We start from the raw sequence: 26,320 nt of genomic DNA on the forward strand, positions 1-26,320 counted from the left end.
CACAATTTGAATTTGCCCTCTTTTTTTTTCCATTGTTGACTTCACAGACAGTATGACGATGTCCATGGAGGGCTTCGGCCCCGACAGCGTCTTCGCCACGCCGGCGGAGGATAATGGCCAGTACCGCATCAGCCGCAGCCTGGTCCGCTCCGCCGAGGGCAGCACCGTCCCCCTGACCCGAGTCAAGTGCCTGGTGTCCATGACGACGCCCCACGACATCCGCCTGCACGGATCGGCCGTCACGCCCGCATTCGTGGAGTTCGACACGTCGCTGGAGGGCTTCGGGTTAGTCGGCGTGAATGTCCAGAGGTTTTACACGTGTCTGGTTCTTAGCTTTTCTTTTCTTTAAAACCAAAAAAAGGGGGAACTGCTTTACACATGTTGGACATATGTGCAATTCAGACTTACAGTGTTTATGGTTTGTCTGAAAGTGCATGTCGAATAGTCTGAAACCTCCTTTCCTGTGTTGTCCATTTTCTATGTGTTTTTACACTAACATACCGACATTCACACCCACTTCACGCCTGTCCATAGCATGTCCATTCATGTGTGCAGCCAAATGCAACACCGTCAACGTCTCCCTGGAGACGGAACCTAAAAATATGTTCAAACAACATACTTCCTCCTCACTCCATGACCTCTGTCCTCCAGTATGTCAGTTTAGATTTACTAAACAGGGACAGTCTCAAAGATCAGGGCATTTTTTAACTGTTCTGTATCAGCTTAAACCTAAACCTCTTTCTTTCTTTGTTTTGTTTTTTTTTTGCATCCACTGGCACAAAGGTGTTTTGTGGCAGGACACTGGGGATGCAAGTGTTGAATAACTGTCTTAATAATCTGCAGCTCTTTTAAGCAGCAATTGGTTGATAGATGACACACATTTAGCTCAGTGGGAATTTGTCCTTTGCTGGTTATCGCTGTTTAATTCATAACATAATGTAGTGTCAGCTCTATTATGTGTGCCACTGTGATATAGGAATGCTGTCCTAGTCGATCCAGGCTTGTCTTAAACACATCAGGTCTGGCTGAATGCCGTTAAACCTCACGGACGTCTTTGTCATGGTGTCCTTTGCTAGCTAGACCCCTACAGTGTGTCTGCTTGCCAACATGGAAGTGCCAGTAGTCCGAGTCATCGCCCCCTTGAGTCACTACAGCATTAAACAGTGAGAGACTCCACCTGGTGGCGCAACTGGGTACTACAGCTCATCTACAACACTTGAAGTGTGAATTATCTAGAAAAATGTCCTCAGTATTGGCAGATTCCCAATATTAAATGAAACACTTGATCAGGAAATTCCTAACATTTGATTTCCGACATGGCTGCACAGCATGTTTTAAGAACTAATTCTGAAAGACCATAACCCCTCTTTCAGACAGCCTTGTACATCACATTGAATTATTAGTATATAAAAAGATATTGAAATTGACCAGAACTTGACTTCCAGGAGAAAGTTGTTAGTAGAATGTCACACAAGTCATTTTAGAGTTGTAGGGCTTATGGGTGCCCGGATAGCTGAGCGGGTAGGGCAGGTGACCCATGTATAGGGGCTTTAATCCCCGACGCAGCGGCCGCAGTTCGATTCCAGCCAGCGGCTCATTTGCTGCATGTCATTCCCCCACGCGCCTCCCCACGTTTCTCTGTCTGTCTTCACTGTTTACTATCATTAAAGGCGGAAAAGCTTAAAAAAAAAAAAAAAAAGAGTTGTAGGGATTATAGCTGTTATAGCTACATTAGTTAGTTTCATTTTAATTAATCCAGCACAAAGCTTTTTTTGTTTGTTTAAGTCGGGGTTTTTTTTTTTGCTTTTTTGCTTTTATTCGATTGGAAAGTTGAGAGAGAAACAAGAAAGTGGGGGAGAAGAATGGGGGAAAGACCTGCAGGAAAGGGCCATGAGCGGGACTTAAACACGAGACCTCTGCGTCGGGGACTATAGCCCCTGAACATGGGACGCCAGCTCAACCAGCTGAGCTATCACTACGCCCCAATATCGATTTTTGTTCATCTGATGCTCAGAAGTAACAGTCAGAAGCCTACATTTCTGTCAAATTATGTAACGCAGACTCACTACTGATGTTACTGTGACCCTCAAAAGCCCATTCTGAGCCACGAAATGTTACATGTCGGCCCATGTTTTCCTTTTTAGACACTCAGCGACATCAGCATTCATTTAGGCTCATGTTCCTGCTCACCGTCTTTCTTTTTCTTTCAGTTCTGATTTGTTCTCTGCAGCATTCATGAAAAAATGATCTGGCCTCTTAAGCTGGTAAATGTTCCCCTGGCAGGTATTGTGCAGGAGCCTGTTTGCTGAAAACAAATGCTTCCTGCTGCTTGTTAGAGCATTGAGTGTTCACGAGAGCAACTGTGCTATAAACCTGAAACGGTGAACTAGAACACGCTCACGTAAAGCCGCACCACTCATTACATCTCTTCAATTGATTCATTATTAAAATAAGGTTTATTTATCGGAGGATCAGAGCTGCAGGAACGGGCCAGTCGTCATTACATGCTTTTGGAAATGCTGGTGCAGCAACAGATGGTGCCCATTCTTCTGTAAACCACTTTTCTCTTTGCGGATCAATTTTCCTCACCAGCGCTACACACCTCAGGGTGCCGTGTTATTTTTTCCCTGCAATGAAACAGGTTGGGTGTGTGTGTGATTTTTATTTTTTTTTACCTCCTTGCAGCACCTGCAACTGTCTCAGCAGGAGACTGTTATTCACCTCCAGTTGTGGAGCTGCGCATACAAATAGGCTTATTTTCCGCCTTTTATGTCATGCGACACCCTTTGCTGCTCTTTGTGCCGCTGCTGACAGGGTCTGCTGCACCCCGAGGTTTGTGTTGTGTGTTAGCGGCGCTGTGAGTGTGGGGGTCCAGCGGAAAACACGGTGTGTGTGTGTGTGTGATGTGACCTTGGCAGTTTGCCCCTACGCTTCAAATGCTCACGTCTAGCTGACACCCAGTAAACAACTGTTGAGACTGGTGTGTTATATTTCTCATAAATGTGTGTAAAGATACGGGTTTAAGAAAGGAAGGCAGACATCTTGCAGAAGGTCAGTTTAGCAGCTTTTATATTTGTGATTGAATTGCTCGATAGTGTTACCATGGTGGAGAATATGTGTAGATCAGCTCTTCTGCTTTTAAAAACATAGTTTGCATTGTTTTCAGTTTCCTGTATCTTTTGTGCATAGTTCTTTGTATGCACTTTTACAGTTTGACTTTTAGACAGAAGATTTTATTTGTTTCAGAAGCTTGACCTTGCCACTAAAAATGATTTAATTCCAAGTATTTTAGAGCTGGGAAATGGAAAAGAGGTGTAACTGAGGAATATATGTTTGTAGCCCGTTGTTCATCCTCATTTCGGGTGCAGTTCGGTGGTTTCCCTTTGTTTTGTTTTTAGGTTTGCAGTCAAATTGTAGACATTAAAGCCTTTTGCACATTAATACAGATATTTTCTAAATAGATGTCGTCCCCCTCAGTTAAAGTCCATCCGCATGATCATCTTTTTACAAAATGTACTGTCTGTACACCAAAGAATGCAAACACAAATACAAATGCTCTAACAAGCATGCAGGGCCAATCTACATAAGCAATACGTTAAATAACATTCTGTCATTTTGTTGTTTGTGTGGACGCCAGTGAAGTGGTTCAGCAATGCTATGTCTAGTTGTAAACTTGTAATTGCCAGTGCTAAGTGAACATAAAGAATGTGATGTATTTATATATATGTATCTGCTGCTGCTGTTGTAGCTTCAGGGACATTCTCATTACACAAAGCATTGAAGGGCATGTGTGAACTGAAAGTAGTTTTAAAACATCTTCATTTTACTCACGACTTTCTGAAAAGAAAAACATTGTTTGCGTGTGGATGAGAGGCCCAGATGTGGAGAAAAAAACATCTGTATTGGTGTTGTTCAAGTTTGGCTTCAGCTACAGCCTCGGTTATCGTCCTCAGCTCCAGTGTTTGGTAAAGAAACACCAGATATGACAGTAAATGCATGACAGCATCCCAAATCAGGGCTGGATTCAGCTTCACATCTCACAGTGTTTATCAGCTGATAGAAGTACATCGATTCACTCCCCCAGTTCAAATCACAACTTCAAACTCAGCTGTTTCAGACTGCCTACTCCACCTGAAGTCTATTGTTCCGTTTAATTTAGTGATTTTACTTATTTTTGATGTTGTTTCTTTTAATGGATTCATGTAAAGTATGTACGGTGTCCTTGAGTGCCGAGAAAGGCGCCTCTAAAAAAATGTATTATTATTATTATTATTAAGTTACTTGCTTCATCTCAGATTCAGGTGAAAACCCCAAATTGAAGCTAATAAATAGACCTTCAGTTCAGATTATTGTTGTAGTTTCAGTACAAAACAGTTTCGGTGAAATCCCACGACTGAGCTTGTTTCTAGCATTAGTAAGTGGTCAAAATAGTTCTTAATTAATTCTGCTCTTTTGATAGATCACTATCATTTCCATGTAGACTTAATGTGCTGCGTTTTAGTCACTATTTCGTACTTGTAATATTGTAAATAAGCTTTTTGGGGAATTCGACTGCAATAATACACAGTGTGAGCACAGAGAGCAGGAGAGAAGTGAACAGATGCATAGTTCCTCTGTGAAGAATATCCCCTGTGTGTTTCTCTTTATGTCTTTAATGCTACCGAAACAAAGTCTACTTAACATATTTCTGTTTAGCGAGAATTTGAAGTACTTCCATACTTTCTAAGTCTTGGATTTTTGGAAGCTTTTGCGTTTAATCGATTGTCCTCCGGTACTGTCACAATTATCTTAAACTGAAACGCAGCCGACCAATGACTGGAGCCAAAAATGTGACAATTAAACAGGGAGACTGAAGAAAAAGATTTGTTATGATGACTTCAGTTTAAAGGAAATATGTTAAAACACTGATGCCAACATGTTTCAGTGTTGACATTATTGATTATGCCACCTCACAGCTTTATATAACAGCAATGACAACACGTTGTCTGTGTGTGTCTACAAGGGAGATTAGTCAAAGCTTAAACATACTGTGAAGTTCAATATATCAGGTCTGTAAGTTTGTCAAAATACACCTGCAAAGTTCTACATTTTTACCAATTCAGCTTCGACACTGTTCAGAACAGACTCCTTAAAAGAAAAGACGTGTAATCTCCACAGATTTAATCACTTCCACTGGAATTCGTGGAACCTCTTTGATAAGTGTGAAAACATCTTCAGATCTTCGTGATCAAACGGTTACTTCTGCTGCTTTTATTACTCGCTGCTTTCAGACACCCAGCTTCCCGCCGATCAGACTTTCTGGTCCACCATTTCTTAGCTTTCCCATTTCCTCCGCTCATAAAAAGCCCATCTGACTCCTCGCAGCAGCCTCAGAATAGAACATGGAGTTTCTCCTGAAAACACAGCGAAGCGCCGCACACACTGGCAGCGAGGCGCTGGCCCACTTTCTGCTCGGCGTCAACACGGGAGGAGACGCACACACTCATTGTATAAGGCCGCCCCTCCTTCCTCTCCCATCTGTCAACATGAAATATTGATGCCCCTGCTGCTATTAGGAATCACACACATGCACATAGTACCACTCTCCGTCATGCACAACATGCTTGCACACACTCAGACACATGAACGCACCCAGCCAGCCGTCACACGGGGGAAGAGGAAGATGCTATCAGTCTGGAAGGATGGGGGTGGAGGGAAGATTTTCATGTTTTTTTGAAGAATCAGAAACATCGTCGTGACTGGGAAGAGAAAAATTACAAGGCAGGCTCCTCATAAAATCCCTGGAGTGTTTTATTTTTTCCTTTTTTTTTTTTTATAGCCTAATCAAGGTGATGAGGGGAAAAAAGGCGGCATTGCGTGAAGCAGCAGGGTGGTGCACTTGTTAGTTTGACAGACTGTCTGTTAAGGGTAGGAGCAGAGCGTCTGCCCTTGAGAAGCGTCCTCGAAAAAAAAAAAAAGAAATCATTGAATCCCTGCCAGCTTCGGGGATGTTGTCCGGTAGCTAACCCTGACCCCTCACCTTCCTGTCCAGGTGGAAAAACAAGAAGAGAAAAACAAATTAGGTCATTTTTTGCACTCAATTAGCGCCTCTGTTGAAATGCTAATTTTATAGAGCGCTAATAAAAAAAAAGATCCTGTTGAATGTGCGGCTGCAACCAACAATTATGTTAATCCAAATTGCAGGGTTATTGTCCAAAAATGCTCCATTTACAACAATGGGGAACAGAATGCTAGTTTTCAGGTTTTAGAAGTTGAAACCAGGAAATAATTGAGATTCATGCCAAGTAAACAACTGGAAATGTGCTTTATTTTGATTTCAGCAGTGAATTGATCACACTAGCAGTCACTATCTTCTGTCTCCTGAGCTTGATAATGTTATTTTTGAGCTCATACTTCTGTATATTTTGGTTTATTCTATTTTTATACTACATTTCTTGAATGTTTGCACTGTCTTTGCTGCTGTAACACAAACCTAAATGTCCCCACTGTGGGATTAATAAAGGGTTATCTTATCCTAAATCCTATTCCTCTCTACCGTAGACCTTCATTGGCATCCAATTCAAAATACTACGGCACACTAAAGTTTACTCACTCTCCATCCTGCTGCTAGAAATACTCCCCAGAGCACCAGATGTTGACCGATGCACCGCTGGAAACATGCTACAGATTAGCATCAAGCTGTTTTAGGAAATGACGAACTTTTGCTTTAGGTTAAATTTGCATCCTTTGAAGGAGCCATAAAATGAGGAAGCTTGAATAGATCCAATCCATGGTTCAGTACGCAGGAGACCCACTGATTGAGTGATTGGGTGAAATAAAGTTTTACTGCCACTGTTGGGTTTTAAAGCGACTATAAGGGCGCAGTCCTCTGCCAAGGCCAGTATCCTGTTATAGATTTTAAAGACAGTGTTCCAAATCTGCGCCTTGTACTTTTTGTATAATCCTGCTTTCAGACAAACAGACATAAAAACAAGTGGCACAAAGCAACGTACATGTAGTGACAAGATATAAAGCAGATTTGTTTGGTTTTGTTGAGCTGAAAAAGGATCCTGTCCATGACCTTATCATGTAGCAAACTGTTCATTCATTTTCTGTCAAATCCAGTCATCATTTAATTCTTTGGCTGTGACATAATGGAATTTAACACACATGTTAATGCCTTACTACACTGATCACCCACTGGCTTTTTCAAATGTACCTTCAACTTAGTAAAACATGCCATATTCATTTTCAAAAACTCAAAGACGCTTTACAGAGTAAAAAAAAACAAACAAACAACAAAAGCAACTAATACAATATTTCTTAAATCTGTAAACATTTAGCCCGACAGGTGTCATCTGCCTGATGATGTCCGTCCTGGTTGTTTTAATTTGAAGTGTTAATCAGCCGGTAACAACGATGACATCATGGGGTCTTAGCCTGATGATATCACCGTTGGTAGATGATGCAGGAATGTTAATGTTTGATGTCAAATGCGAAGTACTTTGGGTCAACCTTTGTTGTTTTAAATGTGATATATAAATACGGTTGATGTTGATGTGCATCTTTAGTTAATTGGCTGTTTTTGTGTCAGGACAGCTTTTAGGACTGTGATGATTTCTTCTGATTTGTGTTGAATTATTCAGTTGTATTTGGGTTTCTTTCCTAGACGAGAATCAGTCACGCCTCACTCGGTTTAGATCTAAACTGTGAAGGAGTTGCAGTGCAGACAGTTTGTTCGAGCAGCATTTATATGGGAGGAATATATCAAGAGAGACAAGGCCGCAGTTATGATTCTGTGCTTCTTTTGCAGACGTACGGATATTGTCAACAGCTGTCATTAAGGCTGTCCTGCACTTGAGCTGGAGTCTGTGATTTTTCTGGTTGAACTGGCTGCAGCCTCCTCACGCTCTAGAGGTGTATTTGACTCCTAACGTAGAAAGGAGAAAAAAACAAAACAAACAAATCCCCATTTTCGTCTCCCGGAGCGCCAAGTGTCTCCAGCGCTGGTTGACGGATGATTAGAGAGGAGAAAATAGCACCTTCAGCGAGGGGCAGTGAGTCAGCAGAACACAACGCCGACTCACCACCACAATTCTTTGTAATTCTGCGGAATGATTGCCAGTCTTTGTCCGCTGGAGATGTCCTTGGAAAAACAACAAAACCGACATGACAGTGCATACAGACATCAGACTTAAAGTGTAATGCAAGAAGCTTACCGAGGACTTTAGTGCAGGATTTCTCTGTGCAGTTATCATCCTGTGCTTTTTTTTTTTTTTGCTATTAATTTGGATATTATCATAAAGCTCAAGTGCAAGAAGATGAAACTCGCAATGAGCAGATTCCTTTTTGAAAAACCGGCCCGAATGTGTGCTTTCATCCCACCTCTATCCTCGATTCATGCATAATTAATCCTCAAGTATTAGGCAGTTGGAATTTCCATATTATAATACAAAGCTTCTGTGTCTCAGCGTGAGAATTATCGCACTGCTTTTTTTTCTTCCTGTGAGTTTAAAACGAGTTTCTCCTAATAGTTTATCTCGGGGACGGCGCCAGACTGCAGCAGCGGAGGAGAACATGCAGTAAATCTCCGTTACAATAACTGCATATGTAGGCCGACGACGTGTTTTGTCACCGCTACAGCTGTTTCCTCAGATAGCAGTTGTTAATCTGTCCTCTGTTCTCCCCCCGTGTAGGTGCCTGTTTCTGCCCAGCCTGGCACCCCACAACGCCCCCACCAACAACACCAACGCTTCAGGTGTCAGCGACGGAGCAGTGCTGAGCGGGATGGGGACAGGTAAAGAAATAGTTCAATGAATAAGTTGTTGATGATACAGATGGAGATCACACAGGGTTTTAATGTGGCTTATTTCCCTGTTGCTGGCATCAAGTTCACTCATCAACATCACACCAGATGACTCCTATCAGCTCCTACAATGCGGATACAGAATGTGTTTTGTTTTCTCCAGTTTCTACAACTAGTGTAAATGTAGGACTGTGAGTCATGAACCGTCTGAGCTCAGTCTGCCTGGGTTTACGATGTGATGTTTGTGGTGTAATCGCAAGTTCAGGAGTCACACCAATAAGTCATTCCACCTCAAGTTCACTAGACCATCTCATATTTGTCCATAATTGTTATTTTTTTTCTCCATCCCAGTAATAATATTACAGTTGAAACCAGAAGTTTACATACACTGTATAAAAAGATATATAACCTTTTTTTTGTCTCACTGTTTGACATTTAGTCAGACTTAACTTTTCCTGTTTTAGGTCAGTTAGGATCCACTTAACTCAAGTGTTGTCAATTGACCTATCAAAAGCTTCCAAAGCCATGACATCATCGTCTGGACTTTCCCAAATAGTTTGAACGCATCTTAGTCTATGTAAACTTCTGACTTTGAAGAAAGTAGTAAAAAATTCTCTATAAAATTCTCTCTCTCATTATTCTGCTGTTTTAGCAAATAGAAATAATGTTGGTAATCCTAACTGACCTAAAACAGGAGAAGTTTCGTCTGATTTAATGTCAGATAGTGAAACAAAAAAAGATTATGTGTCTTTTTATACAGCATATGAAAACTTCTGGTTTGTAGCTCTATCAGCTGGGACACTGTTGGAGTGGTTTCACCATCAATACCCAATGATTATCCTAATATTGAACATAAATGCAAAAAAAATTATTAGTTGTTTTTCCTCATAAAGTTTTGACTGGCACCATGCTCAACATTTTTATACCTCGTATTGGTGCCAATCACAGGAAAAACAATCTTTTACGGTTGTTGGAATATCACAATAGACAGAAATATTACACATTTTTGGGCTGTATTTGCACCATCATATAAATGGTTTTGCATTATTCTATCAAAGTAGGTTTGCACCACTGAAGACCAAGTGTCTCATCAATGAGTCCGCAAAATTTCAGGACTCTAGCTACATTATTTCTCCAGGTATGGCACTTCAAACATTAATCCACTGATTGGAGTAAAGAAAAAAGGCAAAAAAATCAACATGACCCACCTTGTTTAAGGATTTTTAACTCAAAAACTAATGTTACCTTTGACCCCAGATTGCACACATGGTCACCTCCATCAATATTCACCTCTTTTTAAAAACATGGTCATTTGGTGGATGGTCAAAAGAGGATACTCAGGAAGAGAATATCACAGCAGAAAAGCCAATCAGGCTGAATAATAAGGAAAATTCCAATGAATAAAGTAGATAAATGTTAAAAGGTGCAAAATACAGAATTTAAACACCAAAAATTAATAGAACAAACAAGAATTGATACAAATAAAATATAAAAGCACCAAATGTGCCATAGCACAGTGTAAAATATAGTTTAAAAAAAAGATTCAATCAACTATAAAAACTGGTTTTGAGCAGTGATTTAAAAGTAGACACTGATTCTGCAGCCTCATCTCCTCATTCCAGTACTGAGGGGTCCTAAAGGCAGATGCTCGGTCACCTTTAGATTCAAGCCTCGACTTTGGAACACCTGAGGCTGCAAAGTGGCTCACGTCGGGTCAACATTTCTGTCATGTAGCTCGTAGGAATGCTTTTCAGTTTTAATCCGTAGAAACACTAAAACACAAACATGTTTCCTCCTCGTTGCACATTTGGCTCCATGTTTGATGAATAATTAACCGCTCAGACTCCCCTCCTCACATCACTGTGCTGGCTTCATTCCCCATCGTTTGCCCCACTTTACCTGCATTCTTGTCTGTTGTTTCTTTTATTTTATTATTATCTTTAAACCTCTCAGGGTTTCGTCATCTCACCCACTAAGTGTTTATAGCCTGATGTCATCTTTTTTTCATGCAGAAGCCCAAACCAGCAGGTTCACGTCTGCGCTGGTAGACCTCACCTGTCTCTGAGCCTTTGGTTTACTGTCAAGTAATTAGACTGTGTTGAAAATGAATCACAAATCACAGTGAAAAACATTATTTTGCCCGCAGAGACTTCATGGAATGGGGCCTTTTGGGGGGGTTTTTGGGCCGTAAGGCAGAGATAAAATTAATCTCTGACGTTATGGTTGAATTTCTAATATGTGGCCTCATAGAGTATTTATGAAGCACAGCTAGACTCTCCGTGCTCCTCTCCTCTCCTTTATTAATCGATCCTCCTCCTCCTCCTCATTCACTCATGCATTACTACCGTCCCTCCATCTGTTTACCTCTTCATCCCTCATCCACCCCTCGCTGTTCTCCTCTTGTCTCCTCCAGCCGACTCTATTTATAGTCGCCTCTCCTTGTCGCTCACACTTCTCCCTTTTTTCCCTTGTCCTTTTCGTTGCTTATCTCCATCTCCGGTCCTTTTCTTTCGCCCCAAATCTGTCTCTGCTCTTTGTTGCTCTCCTCCCTCCCTCCTTCCTCGCCTCGTTCGTCTTAACCCTCTTACCTCCCCTCTTCCTCCTCCTCCTCCTCCTCCTCCTGTCTGACCCACATCTGTGCATGACATCACCTCCGAGCTCATTCATCAAAATACCTTCGCAACGCCCCTGCTGCATCCACTGATGTGCACGAGACATTCCCTCAAGCCCGTTTTCAACAGATTGCCTAAGCTCTTGCAGCATTTTCCACTGCAGCTTTTCCTCGAGTCTGCAGTCGGCTCGGCTGTGTACTCGCGGACCAATTTTAATTTGGTCCAGTCTGATAACCTGTTGAGTGACAACCTCATCCCGAGCCGCAGTGACTTTGCGTTGCTCTGAAGCTCCGGCTCATTGACTTGCAGGACAGTGTGGCTCAAAGACTCCCTTCTGCCGTGATGTTTTGGCAGCTAACTCCGACGTACTGTCATTTAGTCTGATGTAACCGCGGAACTTTAGCTCATTTTGATACGAACACTGGTCGCCGTCTGCCCCGAGGGCTGAATTTGAATCCTTGCTCTACACTCATTGTGCTGCTCTGCAGACGTGTCTGACTAAAAGCCGTACTGTATCCACCGCAGAATCAACGCTGAAGCAAAGCAATTTATAAACTTGTGTAAAATGCAATTACAAGTGAGGAAAACAAGCTTTATTATTAAAAGAGAGTCCATGGGGCTTATTGATGTTAAAAGAAGCAACAGGCAAGATAATAAATCACAACATGAGAGAACAGTGACAATACTAAACAAATTAAAGTGGAGCCTGACTAAAATTCATAATCCACACTTTGTTTGTAGTTTGCTAGTACCAGCAGATAGTGATGTATGGCTTTGTTTTGGGCGTTAAAAACCAGCTCCTCATTCATTTTGTTGTCAAATACAACAAGAGTAAACATGCAATCTGTCAAAAAGTGACATCGTCTGTGGCGATTAGTTAATGATGAAAATGTAGAGAATAACAACTGGTGGAAACCCAGAAAATTGCATCGTCTCATGTGTCTGATGTCGTACACGGCTTGTGAAATGTGTTTACATGCAGCGGCAGGTAGAACCTCACCCGTCTGTGTTTGTGTCATTTTCTGAATTACAATTTATAGAAAGCAAAAACACGACAGTCTGAATTTTAGTTGCGTTTGTATTGTTCCATCTAAAATCATCAGGGGTCTTCTGCTCGACCTTCCCTGACTTGCCTGAAGCTTTTTTATCATCACCTGTGAATATTTAAAATGCTTTCTGTGGAAGTTTAAATTGATATATCAAGTGTTTTTTTTACATGTTGACATTTGAGCTTGTGTTTGGAGGACAATATTTCAGAAACACTTTAAACTGAAGATGAAAAGCCCCATCTTAGAGCTCACGTTAACAAAAGTATTAGAAAAGCAGAAGTCGGGCCGCCCCTTTGGCTCACCTGGTTGAGCTGGCGACCCATGTACAAGGGCCATAGTCTCCGATGCAGCGGCCATGAGTTCATGGCCCTTTGCTGCAACCCCGTCCCCCATTCTCCTCCCCCACTTTCCTGTCTCTCTTTCAGCTGCCCTATCTGATAAAGGCCAAAAGGCCAAAAAAAAAAACTTAAAAAAGCAGAAGTCAACGAGTGATATTTTCTGAACCACATGAAGCTGCATTTAACAATAATACAAAACAAAACATGCAGAATACTTTTTTATTAATAAATACTTGATCACAGAAATGATGAGCTGATAGAACAGGTGTGTTGTACTGCGAAAACACAAGTATTGGTAGCTGAAAACTGCTCTGGAGTTTCAAAATGGTTCTTCCAATATAACTAAGAATTTGTATGAATGTTTTTAATAAATGTACATTTTTCTGCCTAAAATTTCAGGACTTTATTCGTAATAGTTCCTGAAATATTATCGTTCAAGCATAGATGCACATTTCAATGCGTGAGAACATGTGCTCAAAGTGGGTCAACAAGTAAGCATTTGATATATCAAGTTAAAATTTCAGATATCTTTGTTAATATCTATCTTTTATGCTCTAAAAATTTCAGGCAAATTAGAGATGGTCGAGCAGAAACTGCTGATGAGATGTGATTACATTTATACATTAAACTGCACCTCCTTTGCCACCCACCTGACCTCTGCCTCCCGTCGTTCTCTCATCCAGGTGAGCGTTTGTTTCCTCCTCCGTCCGGCCTGAGCTACACCACCTGGTTCTGCGTGGAGCGTTTCAGCGCCGCCCCTCAGGCTCACCCGGTCCGGCTGCTGACCATCGTCCGCCGGGCGACGTCCTCGGAGCAGCACTACGTCTGCCTGTCCGTGGTGCTGTCGGCCAAAGACCGCTCGCTCACCGTCTCCACCAAGGAGGAGCTGCTGCAGACGTACTGTGAGTTGCAGGAGCAGGATTTCATTTGTTGCATCAGGTGGTAGCTTTTAGGATCAAAATGAGATAAAACATATTAATCCAGAAGGAACTGCTTGTGCCAGGTACTGCTCAGAAAAAAACAATGACATAAGAAATGTAGTGCCTAAAAGTAGACAGCAATAAGATATAAGTACGATATGTTACTGAACAGCATGCAGTATGTGAGTTAAATAATGCTAGAATAGAACAGTAAAAAGTGAAATATTACACATGAAACTAAAGTATTACTCATGAGAAATGAAAATATGATGTGTTGTACATTACATATTGAACATGAAATGAAATGCACATGACACAGAAACTAATATTGCACCAACTACACTGATGTTGATAACGTTCTTCAGACATTATAAGCCGTCACACTAGTGTCACACAAATAGGTGCAAGTGGTAATAAAACTGTGAGTATTTAACAATTTAGCTCAAAGGCCTCACAGCTGGACTCCTGCTTTGACTGAACTTGTACGCATCATTGTGATCCATTATAATGTTTAATATTTGTTAAACCTGACAGACAAACTCAGTAGAGCCTTTGGAGTGATTTGATGCAGGGCATGTTGTCAGGTCTTAAAGTTGAAGACGTAACGTTACACTGTCACATGTCTGTAACAACTAACAAAGCTTTAGTCACCCTGGGTTAACGCGTTCAGTCCCTCTGACTCTCTGGTGTCGCCTCCTGCTTCCCTCCCCATCAAGCAGCCGACGAGTCGAGTGAAGAAGCCTCCTTCTACGAGATCCTGCCCTGCTGCGCTCGCTTCCGCTGTGGTGAGCTGATCGCCGAGGGCCAGTGGCACCACCTGGTGCTGGTCATGAGCAAAGGCATGCTGAAGAACAGCATGGCGACGCTGTACATCGACGGCCAGCTCATCAGCACCGTCAAGGTAGAGTTGTTGACCGTGTGCATCATGAACGTCTCTTAGAAACACTGACATCCGCTTTGTGCAGCACAATTCGACTATTATTTATAAATCTCAGTTGAAATAAAATGAAACTCGGCTCATCTCTTGAGCATTTTTAAATCAATGGTTCATCTTTCAGTCTATTAAATATTAACACGTGTGAAAAATGCCTTGTGCAGTCCTTTTATATTCCCATTGGTAAGTAGATGGATGTATGGATAGAAATACACAGAGCAGACATCCTACTGCTCATGTGCAATATCATTATCTTCTCACATTTACTGCTATCTATTTTTAAAGAGGCCTGCTATTTAAAGCTACAGAGAGAGAGATTGCGTTCATTTTAAAGCCAAGGGTATGCTGATGATTTATTATTGATATGACATCAGTGAGACGCAGGATCAATAGCTTTGGAGTCACCGTGTTGCTGCTGTGATTGACGCATAATTAGCCTAAAATGTTTGATCTCTATTCTGAAAGGAGAAGCACAGATATGCGCAGAAATGTCTGAAGCCTTCTTTAAACAGCAGCCAGCCTGCAGTGCAGCAGCCAGCGCACTGTGATGTGGTTTGCGGTTTAGTGACTTTAGATTCCCCTGAGATTGGACAGCAGAGGACCAGCTCAGACCACAAGTCACAGCTTCCTCTCTGCAACGCTGATAACAGCAGCTTCATTTCCTGCTGAGGTCCACACACAGGAACCCGCCGGCCGCTCATATGTCCCTTATTGGTCTGTGTGCATGTAACAGTGTACTTGTGGTCATGTTTTTTTTGTTTTTTTAACCTTGTGAAAGTATAAAGAATCTCGTGGGTGCATCATCATAGCAAACTAAAAACTACCTTGTGACAGCAGCAGTGGTGGCTTCTGTTAATTGTTCATTAATCAGCCCTCAAACTGATGATTTTATGAATAATGAATAGATGATACTCTGTGCAGCTGTTGCACTCCAGACTTCACACACTTGTAACATATGCTCAGAAAACTGCTGAGATGCAGTTTTACAGTGAGTACAAACAGTTCTGTCATATTCCCACGGTAAAAGCTCCTACACCACTTACTGTTGTGTGACATTTAAGGCTGTCACTCTTACATATTTTTATTATAAATTAATATGGTGAGTATTTTTATGACTGCTTGATTAATGTGTTGGTATGAAATGTCAAAAAAAAAAAAGGAAAATAGCCACCACTACATTCTGAAGTGTTATTTTGTCCGACCGACAGGCTCTAGATCTCTAAATATTTCATTTTCAATGATATTAAAAAAAAAGCTTTGATTCGTAATCGTGTTCATAAATTGTCTTTCAGTTCACCTTCACTAAAGCATGAACCCTCTTGAAGTGTTATTCTGTAGTTAAATTACTAAAACATGAAGGATAGTAACATTTCACAAATGAATGGCAGTGTCCCATCCTTAAATACAAGTTGTGATCAAAAAGTTCCAAGACTGTGCCTACAAACCAAGTCAAATTGAAGTTTGGCCGCCATCCCTGTCCAAGTAGTTCCTTTGTGCAGAGCTTCACTGCTCCCAGGGCTCCTGCAACACTTGAAACAGTCAAAAAAGTCCTTTTGTGATGAGCACCAAACCTCCTAAACTGTGTCAAAACGCCAACCCTTACACCTGAAAATTAATTGATTAATGTTAAACATGAAAGACAGACTTTGTACGCTGCCGTGAACCATCACAAATTCCTACATGGACATAGACTCTTCCTAAAACCCCTTTTCTGAACCCTCACCTCTGCCTTTCCTCTCCTTCAGCTCCACTACATCCATAGCGCTCCGGGCGGCTCCGGCTCCACCAACCCCCCTGTGGTGAGCACCGTTTACGGCTACGTAGGGACGCCTCCCGCCCAGCGCCAGCTCTCCAGCCTGGTGTGGCGTCTGGGGCCGAGCCACTTCCTGGAGGAGGTCCTGCCAGCCACCAGCGTCGCTGCCATCTATGAACTGGGACCCAACAACGTGGGCAGCTTTCAGGCCGTCTACCTGCCCTGTGAGTGCTTTTTCTGGCCTCACGTCTCGTTTTGTCATCACCTAATCACTTTTTTTCCCTCTCATAATAAGACTTTTATTTACGTTTTTTCCCATATTTTCCAAAGTATGTGAGCTTTTTCTTAAATTCTGACTTAAGTTTAAAATTTTGAGCCTTTAACTACAAAATTAGGACTTGATTCTCGGAATATTTACTTTTTTCTCACTAATTTTGACGTTATTCTCCAAATAGTGCACGCGCTGTTCCTGAAAAACATATTTATTTCTTAAAATTACAACCTAATTCTCACAATAGACTTTTTTTTTCCTTAAAAATGTTTGGAATTAAAATTTTATTCTTGTGATGTTAGGATATTTTTGTTAAAATATTATAATTTATTCATCATAGTGGCTCTAAAATCTTCTGTCTAAACTAAAAAACAGTCCCTGGGTTTCTGTGTTGTTGTGTTTCAGAGAAAAAAAGATGCAACAAGAAGTGAAAATGCCAAACAATCAGTTGTTGTTTATTAAACTGTGTATAAGCTTCTATTTAATGTTAGTTTATGAAGAATGAAGAAAAAACAACGAGTTTATTCCGACGTTTGTGAAGCAAAGATAATCAGAAAGTTTTGGGTGAAAATGTTCTTTTATCGTCATGAAGCTCAAAAACGATGCAACTCCTCTGTTTCTCTACTTATTCTTTATGCTCTCCATGTCCAGGTAAAGACTCTAAAACTGAAGTAGCTCCTGCCACTCCGGTGGCGTTGGTGCCTGAGGAGAAGGTGTCCTTCAGCCTCTACGCGCTCTCCGTCTCTACTCTAACTGTGGCCAAAATCAGAAAAGTCTACAACAAACTGGACAGCAAAGCCATCGCCAAACAGGTCAGACACCAAGTTTCATCGTTAACGGAGTCATCAGGGTTATGGTCAGATGTGCTGCACTGTTTACGAATCTGCAAATGTGATGGAACACAGTAAAGATCATGGCAATCTTGAGTTTACAGTGACTTCTCTAAATCCTATTTTTCTATCCTGGAATCATTGAAACCTTTCTTTGCCACAAAAAAAAACATCCTGAATTTGAGTTTTAAAAAAAAAAAAAAAGATTTATTATAGGTCTTCTGGAAATAGAACTACTTCTGTTGCGTCAAAAATATACATACAGCACTGCTCATATTAGGTTACATTTTCACCTCAGCTAGGCTTTTTTAGTGGCTGAAAGGGTGTATCTTTTGTAGATTTGTTCTTGGGTTTGTCCAGAGTCATGTCATATGTTGGGAGCGTTTATCTTCAGTCGTTCCTACGTTTTAGTAATTGAGTTCTCTGTGGAAGGAAGCTGGAGTCTGACTGAGCTGAGTGTTCAGCTCACTGACTCACATTACATCACGTCTGACTGATGTAACCCAACGAAAAAGCGAAGCAGCAGCAGCTCTCTCCCTCAGCTTGGTGTGGTGATGAGTTCAGTGGAGACCTTTAGCGAAGTGCAAAGTTTGCACGGAGTAAAGATTTATATCCTGAATGATAAATAAACATTCTGTTGAGCTTCCTGTTGCTTGCTCTCTATTTACCTACATGCAGCTGCAAACATCTGTGCAAACGCCCGCTTCTTTAAACTGACATGAATGTTTGTTCACACATACAAACGCATTGAAAGAACCAAACACACCATCCGACTGTCCCACCAGAGCTGCATGTTGGATGAGCTCCTCCTGCATCCCTATCTCTCTCCCCACCTGTCAACTCATTTCCCAGCCCGCCCGGCTCTCTCCGCTAAGCCTCAGCCCACGGCGACTCGAGCCGCAAAGGAAACTGCAGAGGCAGCGTTTCTGCTGTAGAAGAGGCCCGTCACAGAATAAGAAAAGAGACGTTTGTTGTACCAGCAGCTGGAAAAAGAAATATGTCAGTGAAGAATAAAGAAATGCAACATTATCACCTCCTTCTTAGCAAAAAAGCTACAAACGCAGCATGAAGGCCGTCGCTGTTATAGAATTTCTCACACCTCTTCCACTTGCTAAATTGGCTGTCATGTTAAAATGAATAAATAGAGCTCCATAAAGAGAGATTTTTTATTTTTGTTCGATAGAGCCACAGTATCTCTTGCTGTTTTCTTACGTCCCCTCTCCCTCTGGCTTTGCTGAATTGGTCCCATATTTCATTCCAGGTGGATAAATAAAAGCCTTTTAGAGTTGATGAAAGGCTGCAGCTTTCAGCACTAAAACGGGAGACCCTGGCATGAAAAAGACACGATAACAAGCAGTGTTCAAACCCTCCAAAATAATAGAAGAGAAAGTTACCTGGCAAATGAGAGGAATAAAAACGTTAAAGTGTATTTTTAACATCCTTTTTCAGCTCGCTGTGTCGTCTCATGAGAACGCCACTCCGGTCAAGCTGATCCATAACGCCGCCGGTCACCTCAACGGTCCAGCTCGCACCATCGGAGCTGCTGTCATTGGATATTTAGGTAAACTACGTGTGTGAAACAACTCCTGAAACCAGTTAATCCTGTCGTCTGCAGCTCTCCGGTCTCAATGTCTCCTTCTTCTTACCTCTTCAGGTGTCCGCGCCTTTGGGCCCAAACCCGTCGCCACCAACCTGCAGTATGTGGGAGGGGCGGCGGCCATCTTGGGCCTGGTTGCCATGGCGTCAGATGTGGAGGGGCTGTACGCTGCAGTCAAGGCGTTGGTGTGTGTAGTAAAGAGCAACCCGTTGGCCAGTAAGGAGATGGAGCGAATCAAAGGCTACCAGGTTGGACACAGTTTGAACCATTAACATCTCGTCTACAGTTTTGGATTCACAGCTTGTTTGCGAATATTTTGTAGAAGTCGGTTACTTTATGCAGTTTCTTTTTGGAAAAAAACTATTTTGAAATGTATCCCTATCAATTTAACGCTTGCATTTCCTATGATTGTTCGTCTGTTTTGGTGGGGACAGAAACTAGTATCTTTTCACAATGACTGCACATCACTCTGGATGTGAGCATCAGCACGCTTAACCCTCTGAACCAACAGCAGTTTCTTTGCTCCTCTGACATTTTTACTCACTGTGGGCTCATTTTCCACTGCAGTATAAAGTCCTGCACCTCTATGGAAACAACACAACCTCGACTAGAAGTAGAGAGAACTCAAAAATGCTTTCAATGCATAAATCACAAAAAAGAAAGAAATGAAAGTTGATTTTCTTTGTTTACTAATTTGCAATTTTAACCCCAAAAAAACATGCATTCAACATGTTTTTTCAGGTGACACACGTGTTAGCAATACTGGAGGAAAGATTTGAGCTCCATGTGCGATAGATATGCTTTTTAACGAGGCCTGTTTACACTTTTTCCTCTACGAACTAGGTTGTTTTCACACTACTCTGCACATCAAGTACGTTTTCCTCTCAGCCTCTAGTTGTCTCCCCCCTATTCAATGTAAACGCCGCCTGCAGTTCAGCCTAAAGGTCTGAATTGTTATACTGTGATTGTTGGTCGCAGCTGAGTCATTTATGGTTTTTCAGTTGCGAAGCAGAGGTTTTTTGTTTTTTCTGGGATTCCATAAGAATGGTTTATTTTTGTGTGATTTGGATGTAATATCACATTTTAAGCTCATATTTAATTATCTCTCTGCAAAGAAGTGTCACAAATGATACATAAAAAGAAATTTGAGAATCTGATCAATTTTTTTTAGTTTTTGTTTCTCTGGTTTTGAGAAATGGCAATTTTTTAAAAAAGAAAACACTTTTCTGACCTGCTAATTGGTTTTGGGGTTCGTAGGGTTAATATAAACGTGACTGCTCAATCACAAATAGAAAGCAAAGTTTGTTGGAATCTGCACAACCACAAAACTCAGTCGCTTTGAAACATGTTGATTTAAACGGTTTCATTTTGTCTTTCCCCTGTAGCTGCTCGCTATGCTGCTGAAGAAGAAGCGTTCCCTGCTCAACAGCCACATCCTCCATCTCACCTTCTCTCTGGTCGGAACCGTCGACAGCGGCCACGAAACGTCCATCATCCCCAACTCCACCGCCTTCCAGGACCTCCTCTGCGACTTTGAGGTGAGTATTTGGGAGGCAAACGGACTTGCGGTGTCACTACATTTAAAGCAACGAACCTTTACATGAAGTGTTTCCCAACAGAGAAGTAATCTTAATATGACTAATTCACCTATTTTAAACATGAAACCCACCAGTTTACCACTTGTTCCAGTTAAACCCCTCTCTAGCTGATGAAACGCTGAAAGTTGCAGGTTATCACGCCGCTGCCGAACCTTTCCCAAAACCGTGCGGTTCTGTGCCAAGGCGGCGCCTCTCGTTGCCAGTAGTTTGTGCTGCCAAACGTAACTTGTGTCGCGGGGTCTCAGGCTGCTCCTTCTGCTCCTCAGGTCTGGCTCCACGCTCCCTACGAGCTCCATCTGTCTCTGTTCGAGCATTTCATTGAACTGCTGACAGAATCCAGGCAAGTGTCAAAAAGTTAATCTCTCCGAACAAAAAAACAGATCAAATGGAGAATAACGACGATGCTACGTTGCTGCTGTTGACTCTAATCTTCCTGGTTTCACTTTATTAAACAGTGAGGCGGCTAAAAACGCCAAACTACTGAGAGAGTTTCAGCTGATCCCAAGACTGCTGCTGACTCTGAGAGACACTTCACTGTCTCAACCTACTGTGGCCGCCATCAGCAACGTGCTCAGTCTGCTGCTGCAAGGCTTCCCGAACCCGTACGACCTGCTGCGGTAAGACCACAATCACACCGTCACATGAAGGGAACTTATTCCATTTAAAAGAAGAGATTTCAGTTTTAATGCTTGACTTTTGTTGAGAGACAGAAAATCAAAACTTTCTTCACCTGGCAGGTTTGGCCAGTTCATCTCCTCCACCCTCCCCACGTTCGCTGTGTGTGAGAAGTTTGTCGTCATGGAAATCAATAACGAGGAGAAAATCGATGGAGGTAACAGTTGATTAAATGCATTAAAGGTTTTGTTGAAGTGGTCACATGCTGATCTGACGGCATCACAAAAATGAGGTTCCTATACAACTAAACTGCATTTCCATTTATTAATGATAATAATAATAATAATAATAATAATAATACTTATCGAGCACTTTTCAAGACACTTTACAAAGTAGGTAAGGACACAACAACGTAAACAAATAATAAATAAATATTTTTCTAATTTCTAATAATGAACATTTACATATTTTCTCCAGCCGTGTTGCTCCACTGTCTCAGATTTTGTTCAAAGTTTACTTTTTTGTTATTCTGTACCCCAAACTAGGTAACTGTCAAATATTTAGGCAGAATTTTTGAGAATTTCATGTAACCTTTTTGCATTTTCACCCTTAATCAACCATCTCACCTGTGAAGCTATTTTAATGGTTCAAAACCTCTGCTCCCCTGGTTATGAACAAATGTTGGGTCAGTCTGTGTTAATTTAGACAGAATATATTGAATATGTTGCTGCAGTGTCTCATTTTTTTTCTTTATAAATGTGTTCTTTAGGCCAAAAAAATAAAGTTTTCCAAAACATTTTTGGCTTGACTTTGAGAGTTTAATCGTTTTTTGCCACACCTGGGAAATTCTAGGGTTCGTTATCTCCAGAAATGTAATTCAAAGAGCCATGAAATTTGGTGAGCACACACGGACAGAATTGCTTCAAGCAGATCTGAATGATTAAATGACTCCTGTAGAGCCACGTTTTTAATTAGTGGGACTTGAAAATGGAAAAAAGTACAATATTTTCAAATCAGGACGATGTTAAAGCACCAGAAACTTCCTCTAAGTGTATATATGTTTGGTAATTTCATATTTTCTACTGAAAATCCAGCCTTTGGTTGACATATTGCCAACTTTTGAAGCCTTTAATATCAGTAGAATTAGATGTGTGCTAAGACAAGGTTCCAGTTTGTTGTCATAGGAGCACAAATGAGTTACAAGTTGCATCCATGTTGTCTCCGTGTTGAAATTCAACAACATATGAGGCTTATTTTGCCCTTCCGAATGTTTCTATATGTACACTTGAAATAAACAATAAACAGAGAAACTGATGACAATAAATCTCAAGTTTATTGAAACAAATCACAACATCAGCAAGATGAGTGAGTAGAGCGACAAAACAAAAAATAATCTGTTTTCCTCTAATTGAGGATGCAGTTTACTTGTATAGGAATGCTATATTTGGAGGACAGAGCAGTTTTGTTGGGTCTCTAATCTGAATTTACTTATGAAAACTTTTTCTCAGGTAACGACGATGATTTCGGCGGCCTCCTGTCAGCGAACCTCATCCTGCTGAGAAACCGACTGCTGGACAACCTGCTCCGGCTGCTCTTCACCACCAAAGAGAAGTGCACGGTTAACGCCCAGTAAGACAGTCATGTTTTCTGTTCAGGAATAATCATAGAAGTACCAAAATGTGTGTGTCGTGTTAATGTCTTTCTTCTTTTAAAGACTTTTATCATTAAAAAGCAGTTTTGCTCCGATGGGACATTTGCAGCTCTGATGGGAATAAAGCTTTATTTTAATAGTGGCCTACAGGCTGACATCAAAAGTAACCTTAGATGGAGATTATAATGATAAAAGCTCACAATATGATGAGCAAGCTGTCAGAGTGTTTAAATAGTCGTTAAAGCTGGTATCAGGCTGCGGTTTAGGGTTCGCTTATGGAGCGTGTCTCCCTGCAGGGCCTGCGAGGAGCTGGTGAGGACGCTGGGCTTCGACTGGCTCCTGATGTTCATGGAGGAGCATCTGCACTCGAGCACAGTGACGGCGGCGCTGTGGATCCTGGTGGTGCTGCTGTCCAACCAGTCCATCCTAAACCGCTTCAAGGAGGGCCTGTGCGGAGGAGGCTGGCTGGACCACACCGACTCGGTCCTGACCAACAAGATCGGCACGGTGCTGGGTGAGTGCAGCACAGTTAGTCAAACAACATGTGAAACACAGTATTAAGTCGAGCAATTCAACAAGCTTGATATTGTCGTAGTGTCAGTAAAATACTACAAGACACTGCAGCTGAATGCAGTAATGATGTCCAGTGTAAATGCTCTATGTTGTAACGTGGCTCAGCAGACGCCTCTCCTCACTCTGGCAACGCTTTCCGTCGGAGTTGGCCGTCGTTCAGTAAACAGAAAGCTGCACAGTTTGTGCGCCGAACAGCCAAGGGTTGGTCCTCTCATTTCTCGCCCCCCCTGCTCTCCCTGCTGCTGCTGCGATCATAGTCCCTCCTGAGCTCGATGGTTTTCAACCTCCTCGCCGTTTTTCTGGCGATCAAGCGCACGGAACGATTCTGATCTTCCCAAAATCTGGTTTGCAGGCAGAAAATAAATGTGGATTTTGCCTGACAGATGATGTTTATTGCACATAATAAGCATTAAAAAATTAAAATTCAGTGCTCAGAGCATTCACTGTAGCAACAACAAAAGTAGAAATGAAGAAAATGATGCTAAATTTGCACATTATATATATTTATTTACATTTTTTTCTGTCAACTTGCCAGCTCCCAGGTTGAGAACCATTGCTTTTGCTTTGGAAACCACCCTGATTAGTGGTTGAAGCCCCTAGTTTGTTTTCTTTTCGGATTTGTTTTCTAGCTCAACAGATTGCAGTAATTTCGTTAGTGCACAGTTCAGTCAGCCCTTAGGTTATTATTGCAACCACCTCCTTCATTATCCCGCTCCATTAAACCCAAACCCGGTGCAGCAGCTGTATCCAGAGTCGCCTGTAGGTGCCTTAGTCTGTTGCTCTTAATTGCACCTGTTTACCTTTCGTTCGATGTTCCTAACATTCCCTCCTCCCTCTTACTCTCTGACCTTCCTCCTTAGGCTTCAACGTGGGTCGAAACGCCGGCGGTCGCTCCACACTGCGGGAGATCAACCGGGACGCCTGCCATTTCCCAGGATTCCCAGTTCTGCAGACGCTGCTGCCCAAACACACCAACGTGCCCGAGCTCTACTTCCTGCTCATGGCTCTCTTCCTGCAGCAGCCTGTCACCGAGCTGCCAGACAGCCTGCAGGTACATGTTAGTACACCCGTCCTTCTTTGTTCTTTTTCTAAATAAAAACAAACATGTCTTGGCTGCTGTACTCTAAATCTGTGATTATTTGAGACAATATGTGAAATACGATACTGAAAAGAGCTAACATTGTGATATTTTGTTTTCTTTCTGATATATATATATAAGTTGCAGTATGAAAAAATACAGAAATTTTAACCAGATGACTTGAATGAATCTATTTAGAAAGAATTAAATCAATCTAGAACAGTTGGGGTGATTTTGCAGGGAAGAAATTATTCAAAAGAAGCTTTCATCATTCTTTCTGTAGCTAAAATATTTCCATACAGCTCACTAGATCTGCTTGCCAAAATGATAATCTAGATTATTTTGATCCATACTGAGTTCCAGGTTATTATTATGATTATTCATTAATTGTAGAGAATATATTTTTGATTGTATTTTGACATATAAATAAACAGAGCACTACTTTTGCTGCCACGTTGTGATAAATTCCTGCTAGTTCACAAAATAAGACTTAAATTAATCTTCACCTGAATTTAGAGCTTTTTTCACAGCAAAAATATAAATAAAATTGCACCCAGATCATCTCACCTGCTTAACATGTGCTCATCATTAGATGATGAAACTTACCAGTGTTCATTAAACGCCTCGCATGCAGGCCACAGTAGGAGCTAGCTAGCTAGGCGGCTGTGCACAGAGAAGCCTCTAGTCTCCACTCAGTTACTGAAGCTCATGAAGCTCAGACAGATGTGTGACCAAAGATTACTGTAGAAAGAGAAAAACAATGTTAATTGTGAGTTTATCTACATGGACAGATTTCTATGAGCAGAGGATTTAGACGTTCATAACACAGGTAATCATGTTCATTTACCTGTGAGAAACCCAAATGTGATTAATATTCCATTAATTGCACGGCACTAGAACTGCTGTTGCGTGTCTTTATTGCAACCAAACCTTCCTTTTCAGTGCTTCTCTTCTGCTCCTCACTCATTTTTGTGGTGCACATGTGGAGCCAGCACGACATAAAAATCTGCATCTTGTCAATAAAGCAAAAAAAAAAACTAGGTTTGTTATATCCAAGAACCCGTAAATCGGACTACTTTATCAGGCAGACTTCTTTTGTAAATTAGTCATGGCAATTAAGAACCGTGCAAGTTGTCTTTTTTGTCTCAGACAGCAAAAAAAGTTTAATTAATTTGCATTAATTGCCTCATTATTGCACCTGAAACATCAGTGTCATTACTGAAACCATGTAATGTGCTTAAATGTGATATTTCATAACAAATGAATAAAGCAAGTTAATGCAAACAAACGTGTTTCTGTAGATTTACATGTAGAAATGATTAAACTCAAGTTTTCAACGCTGAAGTCAGAAATGAGCAAAACGCATTTCCTACATGTGTGAAAACAACCCCGCTGTGTTCTATTTACAAAGTGAAGATTTTAGCAGCTAACAGACTACAGATGGCAGTTTTAAAAATTGCGTCTACGTGACTATATGTTACCCCCAGTTTGTGTGTTTGTCCTCTCAGTTTGACCTGGACTCCATCTGGACGTTCATCTTCGGCATGCCGGCCTCCAGTGGGACGGTGGTGGGCTCCATCCACAGCGTCTGCACCGAGGCCGCCTTCCTGCTGCTGGCCATGCTGCGCAGCATGCTCAACCTGGTGAGAGCACTCGCCTCCGCTGTGAAAAAAAAAAAAAAAACCCAGGAGCTTTGCTTTAGTGCATGTTAACTGT

At 41.6% G+C, this 26,320-nt stretch overlaps 1 protein-coding gene across 1 annotated transcript in view; it reads left to right on the forward strand.

The window, feature by feature from the left end:
• The first annotated feature begins 55 nt into the window (after nucleotides 1-55).
• Nucleotides 56-26,320, forward strand: part of wdfy3 (WD repeat and FYVE domain containing 3) — a 64,730-nt gene continuing 38,465 nt past the window's right edge. Inside the window, exons 1-16 of the mRNA XM_008291324.1 lie at nucleotides 56-285; nucleotides 8,676-8,776; nucleotides 13,468-13,686; nucleotides 14,421-14,605; nucleotides 16,384-16,615; nucleotides 17,314-17,474; nucleotides 18,942-19,053; nucleotides 19,147-19,337; nucleotides 20,475-20,627; nucleotides 20,954-21,027; nucleotides 21,143-21,304; nucleotides 21,425-21,519; nucleotides 22,811-22,931; nucleotides 23,250-23,467; nucleotides 24,387-24,577; nucleotides 26,113-26,247. Of these exons, the coding sequence (XP_008289546.1) occupies nucleotides 59-285; nucleotides 8,676-8,776; nucleotides 13,468-13,686; nucleotides 14,421-14,605; nucleotides 16,384-16,615; nucleotides 17,314-17,474; nucleotides 18,942-19,053; nucleotides 19,147-19,337; nucleotides 20,475-20,627; nucleotides 20,954-21,027; nucleotides 21,143-21,304; nucleotides 21,425-21,519; nucleotides 22,811-22,931; nucleotides 23,250-23,467; nucleotides 24,387-24,577; nucleotides 26,113-26,247 (2,577 nt within the window). The 5' untranslated portion in view covers nucleotides 56-58. The remainder of the gene's footprint in view (nucleotides 286-8,675; nucleotides 8,777-13,467; nucleotides 13,687-14,420; nucleotides 14,606-16,383; nucleotides 16,616-17,313; nucleotides 17,475-18,941; nucleotides 19,054-19,146; nucleotides 19,338-20,474; nucleotides 20,628-20,953; nucleotides 21,028-21,142; nucleotides 21,305-21,424; nucleotides 21,520-22,810; nucleotides 22,932-23,249; nucleotides 23,468-24,386; nucleotides 24,578-26,112; nucleotides 26,248-26,320) is intronic.

Source organism: Stegastes partitus, unplaced genomic scaffold (genome assembly GCF_000690725.1).
Source record: "Stegastes partitus isolate 25-593 unplaced genomic scaffold, Stegastes_partitus-1.0.2 Scaffold735, whole genome shotgun sequence".
In the NCBI taxonomy this organism is placed as follows: domain Eukaryota; kingdom Metazoa; phylum Chordata; class Actinopteri; family Pomacentridae; genus Stegastes; species Stegastes partitus.